Raw genomic sequence first — 10,232 nt, 5'->3', positions numbered from 1 at the left:
ACCATGGGGTGAGAGAAATTTAACCAACTCCAAAAGGGACGGCTGAGTTAGGTCACTCCCGCTTAGGAGAAGACAATAAACGCCGCCATTGTGCTCCCTGCCGCTGCCGGCGCGTCGACTTTCTTATTTCCCTCTTTTGATTGACCCATCTTTGGTGACATCAGAGACATGGGGCGCCCCCTAGCTAGGTCTCTACTCTATTTGGGGATATTGGTTCTCATGTTGCTACTCTTTTTTCTCTTTGCAAGCATAGGTTGATCGATACTTTACCTTCTCGTCTAGCTGGTTGTTCGCCCACATGTGGTCTTTGTGTATAAATAAGCCTACTTCTAGCTTTGGCCATAAGTTGTAACTTAAAATTTGGCTAAGTTTATAGAAAAGAGTGACAAACTTTATGACATCAAAGTGTGAAACTAAATTTTAAGAAGATCCAAATATATTGCTCCCTTTGTTCCATATTAGTCGTCACTGATCTGGATGTATCTACAGAAATTTTATGTAAGTTGCATCCGAATTCGCGACAACTAATATGGAACGTAGGGAGTAATTTAGTGCCATAAATTTTATTGTGTTTTGCCATAAAGTTGATTAAATTTGAAAACGCTGACCTAGGACAAATGCTAGATAGAAGTACACTTATTTGTGGACATGTGGAGTATTTACTAATTCAATGTTTGATCTCAGTTTGGAAGTGCTAAATAAAATATCAGAAGTGATACCTGGATAATATACATTATATACATGAATGTTTTTGTATAAAGTTTTGTGTGTTCATCTGCACAACAAAGACCCGTGGTAGATCCGTCCAGGGGGAGGGGGAGACAATCCGATTCATGTGAGTATCATTTTTGCAAGTACCGTGGTTTCACACTTATTATGAATCAGAAGGAGTATTGATGATTTGTATTAAACTAGTGTGTAACAAATTAGGCCAAAAGATGGTGAATGTTGCAACAAAAAATAAGTGAAACATCTGCACAGCACTGGGAGCAATATTTGGTGGAATGTACCATTCCCACCAAATTTATGCTTTTTTCGGCCTTGTTATCTTCGTAAGCAGGAATGATTATATGATATGATTTTTGAGCTTGAATTTTTCCTTGTCAACTAGGTCAACTTTATTGAATTGCAACGAACCTTTTTTTTTTTTGAGAGGGAATTGCAACGAACCTGGAACAAAGTTCAGGCCTTCAGGGTAGACTTCTTCTCTTTACTGCTTCTGCCTTTTTGGCATCGTCCTGGTCAACGTTTGCTGGCTTATTTGGCAAAGAAAAATAAAATACGTTATAAAAAATTAATCAGTCAGACGAATATAATGGAGCAGCTCTTTTGGCCTCGTCCTGGTCAGACGGTCAGAGTGCTCGCCGGGAGCCCACTCCGCCTCCACTTCACCTCACTCCGCTACGACGCCATGCCTCTCCTCCGGCGACTGCCTCCCGTTCCGACCACCACCGCAACCCTCTCCCACCACCATGTCCACCTTGTCACTCCCCACAACCCCCTCAGAGCCCCTCCTTCCTTGCTTCGCCTTGCCCACCTCCGCATCTGCCCCGCCCCCTCGATCCGTCCCCTCCGCGCCATTCCGTCGACCCGGTGCCATGCGGCAGGAGATCCGGCGCCTTCCACGGCACCTAGCGGCGGCAGCGCAAGGGTCGCGCTGGTGCGAATTGGAGAGGCGCTCTCGCTCGGGTTCCCGGTGTGGGTCGCGTCGGCCTGCGCGCTCGCGCTGTGGCGGCCGGCGACCTTCCTCTGGGTCAGCCCTACAACCCAGATGATCGGCTTGTCATTCACCATGCTTGGTACGTACCCTCCATGGCCCCATCCCCGCTTTTACATTCCCTCCTGCGTCTTGTCACCATTGAGTGAACTGAAACTCTGTAGCCTGTACTAGGTGTAGAGTTCTTACCTCAATTTACATTGTGGAATTGATATGCATGGGGAAGTTAGGCCTGCATAGCTTAGTTACAATGCATCAAAATCACTCAGAGATAGCACACTAGCTGCATTTTACAATTGACATATAGGTGTAATCTTTTTGTACAGGAATGGGGATGACATTGACGCTAGATGATCTGAGAGGCGCACTATTGATGCCCAAGGAGTTAGCTGCTGGATTTGTACTTCAGTACACGGTCAGTTCTCTAACTTACTTAGTGTTTCATTTCATGAGGCAACAGTCTTTGTAGCCCCATATTTTCACTCTTCCATGTTAAAGGTGTTCTTAAATTTTCTGTCACAGTTGGTACAGATTACGTAGGAATATCTTTTGATGCAACGGACACACAACCAGGATATTAAAAAGGATTTTCATTTTTAACTCAGCTGAAATGCTGTCCATTCAGATTAAACCATAAAAAATTCTTATCTGAAATGTTGGAGCGGATGGTGTATTTACCCAACAACAACTCCATTATTGTTACTTTAGCGATTGTGGTTTAGAATTACGCTATTGGCTCCAAAAAAATCCAAAGTGAGTGATTTATCTACAGGTGATGCCACTGTCAGGATACTTCATCAGCAAGCTACTGAACCTGCCATCCCATTATGCGGCTGGACTGATTTTGGTTTCCTGCTGCCCTGGAGGTGCGCATGCATTTCCTTGTTTTTGTTTATAGATTTTCTGCTAGTTGAACTGAAAGGATCAACTACTCTCTGCAGGCACAGCAAGCAACATTGTTACCTATTTAGCAAGGTATTTTTTTTTTTTTGCTGAGAATATAGCAATCTGCATATAGTTGAGCATATTGGAACAAAGTTCTAGGCCTCTGGTTCAAAAAACTCATTCTCACCTTGTTCGTATACTTACGATATATATTTGGATTCTTGTGATATGTCTCAAGAGAGTATTGATTAAGTAGCAGCAAAACAAATAGTTTTCTCATCAACTGATAGTGGTGAATACTCGATTTCTTCTGTGGAATGCATATTGTGAAAGTGGATCTGACATAGATGAATTTGCTACCCATATGTATAAAATGAAAGAGAACAACATAGCTTTATGTATCTTTTTGATTTTTTATTAGCATCAAAATGCACGACAATTTGTATCCTTGTGTTGCAGGGCAAATGTAGCTCTTTCGGTGCTGATGACAGCAACAAGCACTTTTGCTGCAGCGGTAATGATCCACATACACCAATTGCTACAAAACAGCAGAGCTGAATAACCTTTTTTCCGCAATGCAGTTCATGACTCCTCTTTTGGCATCCAAACTGGCTGGGCAATATGTCGCAGTAGATCCGATGGGACTGTTTGTGTCGACATCTCAGGTGCTGCCAGTTTCTGTAAAACCTTTAAATCCCTTGGTTCTGGCTAAGGTTGATATATCTGAATGCAGGTTGTCCTAGCGCCTGTTCTTTTGGGTGCTCTACTTAATCAGTACTTCAATCCTTTGGTTGAGTTGGTTTCTCCCTTGATGCCATTCATTGCTGTAGCAACAGTGGCTGTTCTTTGTGGCAATGCGATCGCACAAAATGCTTCCTCCATCCTAGCATCTGGTCTACAAGTGGTACTATCTGTTTGTTGCTTGCATGGATCTGGCTTCTTCTTTGGCTTTGTTCTTTCAAGAATGCTTGGCATTGATATTGCTTCGTCACGAACAATATCGATCGAGGTTGGCATGCAGGTACTTTCTGTTGGGTGTTTAAACAGATTTTACTATACATTGTCTACCTAGAATAGAAGCTATGTGCTCAAATTATGTGTGCAATGTACAAGATGTTCATTTTACATGAATGTGCAAACAGGAGAATGTTCATATTGCATTTCTCTAAAAAAAATACTAACACATTCTTGTTTTGGCTTTCTCATTACACACACAATCAAAAGTCTACTTTTGTTCTTGACCATTGCCTTAGTTTAATTTCACGAGTAACTCCAAAACAATCTAATTTGCATCCTCAACAAGCTAAACCACTCAAATTAGGTCCCAAGGCTGGTTTCATATATGGTTTTGAGGGACTTGGCTGCAATATCATTAATTTAGCCATCTCAGCCTAGAGGAAGCCGCAGCGGTCAAGCAAGAAGTCGATCTAATTCCTAGTCTTCCTGGCTTGCTGCCCTTGAGGTGTGGCTACATTTATGGTCTACCTCCTGTTTTCCAGGCGTCATACCAGTCTTATGGACATTATCCCACCACGCCACATAACAGTACAATACGAAAGCAAAAGTGGTCTCTATTATTCGACATATGTGATTATACTAGTGCAAAAGTGTTTTTCTACTATAAGTATAAACATTTTTAATAACTCTAAACTAAATCTAATTATTTTTACAACAGTTAATGCATTATTAGGGTATCAAAAGACCATAAATTGGCTTTTACAGACAAGTCGTGGATTCATAATCTAGATAGAAAAATGTTTAATTTTGCCTATTGTCGTTTACACTGGCAGGTCCGAGATCTACATTTTGAATAACCCTGCAACCTGAAAATTTAAAACAATTATAGCAATTTTGTCAATCCTCCATTTATCTTATAATCAATCTCTAATACGAAAATTATGTATCGTGTACCATATCTAATCTCATATAACGAAAAGCAGCTCCTGCTTGAAAGAAGCGCATAGTAGCATCAAAGTTTTGCATCCTTTGCTGGCGAACCATAAGAATATTTTATGCCTGTCCATTTACATGCAACCAAGCATAATTGATGATATACTCTTTCTCCCGTTGCACACCAAAGTTTCATTATGTGTATTAATTATTTTCGATGATGTTTCATTTTGTATATCGCACTAATTTCTTGTTCATGCAGAATTCGGTACTGGGTGTAGTTCTTGCGGGCAAGCATTTTGGCAATCCTCTGACAGCAGTTCCATGCGCTGTTTCAAGCGTCTGCCACTCGGTTTATGGTAGCATTGTAGCTGGGATCTGGAGGTCCATGCCCCCAAATGACAAGGGAGAATAATGGGGGACATTGACTATGTTTTTGGGTGCATCAGTGGCTATGAAACGCTCGATCTTGGATCAGACAGATACTAGAGCTTTTGTTGGAAACTTATGTTATTCTGAATTCCTAGCTCAAACTTTTTTGTGAGGGAAAATTTCTAGGTCGAACTAGTTGTGCTTAGGACATTGCACACATAATTTGAGCACATTAGCTTCTATTCTAGGTAGACAATGTATTGGAATCCTTTTTAAAAATCTTTATCGGCTCAGAGCATCTCCCCGGGTAGGCGGGTTCCCCCGAAAATGTGTCTGGCAACCCCCATACGGCCTTGTTTGGTACTAGTGTTTTAGTGGGGATAATACTCTAGAGTATTGGGTGAATCACTGCTGTCACCCAATCCCCACAAAACTCCATCCCCAATCCACTAGGTAGGGGTAGAGTATTGGGGATTGAAAAAATTACACTAAAATTTGGAGAAAAGTGGGGATAAGTGGGGATTAAACTCGCTCATACTCTAGCACCAAACATGCATTGGGATAAGTGGGGATTTAAAGTTTGGAGCGGATTATCCTTGTTAATCACCACTATTCCTATCAGCTTAATAGTTACGGCAGGCAGGCAGGAGTGGTTGAAGGTCGTTCGAGCTTTTACCGCATCCAGTATCAGGCAGACGTCAAGATCAGTTAAAAATTTCTTCATTTATAGTGAAGGCAAGAAAGCCGCTTTCTCCATCTCAAAGTGATACACACTCATCGATTCGTGACTACTTCATTTTCATTTATGAATTTCATAGTAATAGAAATCTATGTCCTACCGAGACAGAATTTAGAACTTGCTATCCTCTTGCCTAATAGGCACAAATTTACCTCTGTAGAAAGACTGATTCATTCGGATCAGATCGATATGAGGACCCAACTCCCTTGCATTGCCAGAATCCATGTTCGATATTTGAAGCGGGTTGACCTCCGTGCTTCTCTCATGGTACAATCCTCTTCCTGCTGAGCCCCCTTTCTCCTCGGTAACTAATAGAATAGTGGACCCGCCTGACTATTTCGAAAGTAGACAAGTGTTGAAAGAGTGAAGTCTGGGGACAACGTGTCCGGCAGCGTCAGCTTACCATTAGGATTTTCAATCCTTCCGGGCAACTGAGATTGAAACACTGCTACAGCAATTTCAGTCAGTAATTTCTGAACCAACAGGTCTTCCTCCCAAGAGAGATTGTGACCATGCGATTCCTTTGCTGGAAGGATCACAACCACCTAACTTGAGATGCTGCTAAGAAGAAAGGAAACCAATGCAAAGAATCAATAAAATCAAGTATAGAGGAGCTCTGCCCTAGAGCGAACTCGAATCAAGTTCATCCAGTGATAGAAGCTGGGAAGAGATAGATGCCTGTGGAGCTAGCAGCTAGCTGCCCTCGGCGGTGCCCTCCCATATTAACATTGAACGAAAGATGAAGCCAGCCTCCACCGCTGACCACTGCTACGCCATCGTGAGCCTCGTCGTGTCATGCCGTGAGGTTGGTGGGATGGCGATACGGCACCTGTTGCGGCATGGCTTTTGAGTCATGGATCGGGGCCTAGAATCCTAGCATGTCGGCCAGATCGTCCAGGTCAGGCAGAGGCGACGGCGTTGGGATGCAGAAGGCCTGCCTGCCCCTTGACGCGTAGGGCCACCCCACCCTGTGGTGGCGAGCACTGAGGGCATGGCCACCGCCAGCATGAGCATGGTGGTGGCTCGGAGCTCTCCATCCTTCTGCGGCTGTTTGCCAACGTGCTACCGTGCATTGCCTAGAACCTCTTGCGCTCCTCCGTGTAGAGAGGGGGTTTTTTTTTTTGAACAAGTCGTCGGGTGAAACACACCCGAACAGAGCTGCTATATTAAAAAACTGGAGTACAAGCTGACCCTAAGATTACAAAGAAATACACAGGGGTCCAGAACAAATAGCAAAGAAGACCCTAGATAAAACTCGACACGCGATCAAGTCCTCCGCCGTCTTCTTCCTCCAGTTCCAGCTCCGACGACGGTCTGCGGCCGCATCTCCGGGGAACAAGCCACTTGGAGACGAAGCCGAGGGGAACACCGACAGCCAGAGCAAGCAGCAACGGAGCGGCAGCCCTACTGCCGTTGAGTCCGACGTGAAGACGGAAACCGCCTTAGAAACGTCGGAGATGAGCTCCACAGAGAAACCATCACCAGCAGCACACCAATCCGAAGCTCACGCCACCACCATGGGATGTGAGGAATCGAGAGAGGGAGCAGCATCGACGAGTACAGCATCAACAGGAATAAGAAAGATCAAGAACTGATCTGCAACTCCGTCCCCCTCACCACCACGGCCGGTCAGGGCGGAAATCCACAGCTCAGCTTACCTCCACGCCCCTCCCCCGCCACCATGGCCGGCCAAGGGAGCAGAGAGGCCACCTTCTTCTTCAAACTGATGACTCCTAAGCACCTTATCTAAGGGTTGTGCCACCAAAGAGCTCCAAATCCAGATCCATCACGGATCTGGAAGGAGGCCTCTAGCGACGGCCACCCGGTGCCGTGCCAGAGCACCGGAGAGGCAAACAGCCGCAGTCACCTCCAGATCAGCCCCTGCCAACCACCCCAATCGCTCTCCCTCACCACCAAGGCCGGCCAGGAGCTGATGAAGAGGCACCAAGAAGCTCGAAGGAGATGACGTCGGCCTTATTGCTGAGATCGGTCGAGGAGGAGCTTCCTTGGCTCCGACCACCGGAGCAAGAGGAAAGCCACCAAAGCTCGGCCCGCTCTGGATCTGGCCCCGAACCAGAGCTTCTACTCCTAACCTAACCGGCAAAAACGTCAGGAAACTACTCCTAAACCTAGAGAACTAACTCCGGCACCTCACCTCCGCCATCCCGGCCGGCAACGCCGCCGGAGAGGCTCGGGATCGGGCCAGATCTCAGGGGAGAGCCGCCGGTTACTGTAGAGGGTAGAGAGAGGGGGAGGGGAAAAAACATGACTGTGTAGAGAGGGTTGGCCCTCTCGTTGCGCGACATAAATTGGTGACGCTGGTGAGGACTGGCAGCACGGGAATGTCGCCATGGCTGATGTGCCAGCATTTCGACATCCAGTGTCCGGCATCGCGATGATGTGGAGGTCAGCCATGTCGTGGGCATCAGTGACAGGCGTGTCCAACAGTTTTTGGACCTTGCGGACAGATGGGGGTGCCTCTAGAAGCGGCCCGGTAGAGATGCTCTTAGAGCATCTCCAGTCGCGTCCCCCAAACCGTCCCCCAAAGCGATTTGGGGCGCGCCGGACAAAAAAAGCGTTCCAGCCGCGTCCCCCAAAGCCCTTTTTTTCCGGCGCGGCCCGATACGGTGTCCGGCGCCCCGAGCCCGTCCCCGTCCCACGGGGGACGCTCCGGGGACGCCGGACACAACAAGCGAGGGCGGGAGTGGCGGGGCCGACGCGTCGGCGGCACGGAAGGCTAAAACCCCGTCGCCTACCTTTGGTCAAGCGACGTTAATGGCGTCCCTGTTTTCCCGGGCGACGCGAGGGACGCGTCTCGTCGTGCATGGCCGCGTGGCCGTCCGCGCCGGAGTTAGTGCGTGCAACCACCGGCTGCCGCCGCTGTTTTAAGACGCCCTCCGGTTATCGCCGCTCATCATAATCCTTCTCGTCGCCGCCGCCTCCCCCTTCCCGGATCCTCTCCTCTCCGCTCAAAAAATGTCGTCCTCCCGCAAGATCGCCGCGGCGAGCGGCTCGGCCGCGGCGGCCTCACCGTGGCGGAGGCGTGGGCGATGTACCACGCCCGGTATCCGGTCCCGCCGGACGTGCGGCTGCCAAGCGGCGGCGGGCTGGAAGATGGCCGTGAACGGCATTGGCATCCCGCCGCCGCCGAAGCCGGACACGCAGCAATGGCGGGACGCCATCAAGGCCCGTCGGGCTCAACTCACCGCCGAGGAGCGGGCGGATCCGACATGGGCGGCCAAGGACAACGACGGCGGTGGACGACGTACTTCAAGGCCAAGTACGACGTCGAGCTGCACAGCACCGACGGGCTCATCGGCGGGCCCAACAGCTGGAACGAGGGAAGGCCGCGCCCTGTTGCAGGGCGTTCCGGGGCGCACCCTCGAGAACGTCATCCGCGGCCTCCGCAACGGCGCTCCGCGGCTGGAGATGCCGTCGTCGCCGCCGCCTTCTCCTCAATGGCAGCCGAGGAGGACGACGTACTCGTCCTCCTCGCACTCTTCTTCCTCGGGGCCGGCGCGATCGACGCCGTCGTCGTCGTACCGGTCGGCGCCGTATACCGTTCCCAAACGGGAGGTCAAGGAGGAGCCGGCGACGCCCGTCAACACGAGGCGTGGCGGTAGCGGCAGCGGGCGGCAGCAAGGGAGGCGCGGCGGCGCCCTCCTCATCCCGAGCCGGAGGTGAAGGAGGAGCCGGAGGAAGCGTCGCGGCGGCGGCTGGCGGCGGAGTACGAGCGGCGGCAGCGGCTCATCACCGGCAGCGACGACCCCGAGGACTGCCCAGGGCTGCGGGCGGCGTTCTTGGCATCCATGGACGACAAGGACGCCTGGAGGGGCGACCTGGACGCGGCGATCGCCATGTCCATCCGCGACTCCGGCAAGCCGCCGGTGGACCTCACCGACGACGGCGAGGCAGGACCAAGCGGCTTGGTGAAGGACGAGCCCGTGGACGAGCCCGTCGACGAGCGCGTCAGCGGGGAGGTCGTCACCGACGAGATGTACAACTTCCGGCAGTACTACGACGCCTCCGGCCGCCGCAAGTGGTTCTAGATTAGGTTTAGTTTTAAAGTTAGTCAAATTTCGTTCGAATCAGTTTGGACGAATCTAATCGAATCTAGTCAAGTTTAAAATTTGCGAAATTTTGTTTGGGGGACGCGACTGGGGAGCGACGTCCCCCAAACGCGGCACGAACGAAACACGTCCCCCAAACGCTCAATTCGGCGCGGTTTGGGGAACGCGACTGGAGATGCTCTTACACTTCCCAAATTAGTCCATATATTGCTTTAATTTTAATGTTGTGCAATGGTAACTTTCTTAAAGTGGAATCCACATCGTATGATCATTAACTTCTCAAACAACAAGCGAGGATGACCACATATGGTGCTTGTGTTGTGAACTCGTAACTTCTGTTGGAATGGAATGTACATCGTATGATCATTCAAGCAACAAGTGCACTAAGCTTAACTCAAGGATGAACACATATGGTGATCTTCAATAAATATACGTATCAATGTTCATATCTGAGATGTATGTTTTACTACAGTTGTTCCTTGATACAAGGGCCAATACAAATATATATCACAGTAGAAGAAAAAAAAAGCATCAGGAATTTGTTTGCACAGCGTTCAGT

At 48.8% G+C, this 10,232-nt stretch overlaps 1 protein-coding gene across 1 annotated transcript; it reads left to right on the top strand.

Moving 5' to 3' along the window:
- Positions 1 to 1,379: 1,379 nt before the first annotated feature.
- LOC124700807 (probable sodium/metabolite cotransporter BASS1, chloroplastic) lies at positions 1,380 to 4,907 on the top strand. Its single transcript, XM_047232877.1, has 8 exons — positions 1,380 to 1,799; positions 2,044 to 2,132; positions 2,490 to 2,583; positions 2,659 to 2,692; positions 3,062 to 3,116; positions 3,184 to 3,267; positions 3,336 to 3,623; positions 4,755 to 4,907. Exons 1-8 carry the CDS (start codon positions 1,412 to 1,414, stop codon positions 4,905 to 4,907), a joined length of 1,185 nt encoding a protein of 394 aa, XP_047088833.1. The 5' UTR covers positions 1,380 to 1,411.
- Positions 4,908 to 10,232: the final 5,325 nt, after the last annotated feature.

The sequence above is a fragment of the Lolium rigidum genome, chromosome 3 (assembly GCF_022539505.1).
Source record: "Lolium rigidum isolate FL_2022 chromosome 3, APGP_CSIRO_Lrig_0.1, whole genome shotgun sequence".
NCBI lineage: Eukaryota > Viridiplantae > Streptophyta > Magnoliopsida > Poales > Poaceae > Lolium > Lolium rigidum.
Note: the sequence above shows the minus strand (reverse complement) of the source record. Positions and strands in the feature narration are given on the sequence as shown.

Excerpts from the sequence above, each read along its gene's own strand:
- LOC124700807 (XM_047232877.1), top strand. The coding sequence starts at position 1,412 with ATGCCTCTCCTCCGGCGACTGCCTCCCGTTCCGACCACCACCGCAACC. Across the intron at positions 2,693-3,061 it reads ATTGTTACCTATTTAGCAAG|GGCAAATGTAGCTCTTTCGG; the intron begins GTATTTTTTTTT and ends CTTGTGTTGCAG. Across the intron at positions 3,624-4,754 it reads CGATCGAGGTTGGCATGCAG|AATTCGGTACTGGGTGTAGT; the intron begins GTACTTTCTGTT and ends TTGTTCATGCAG.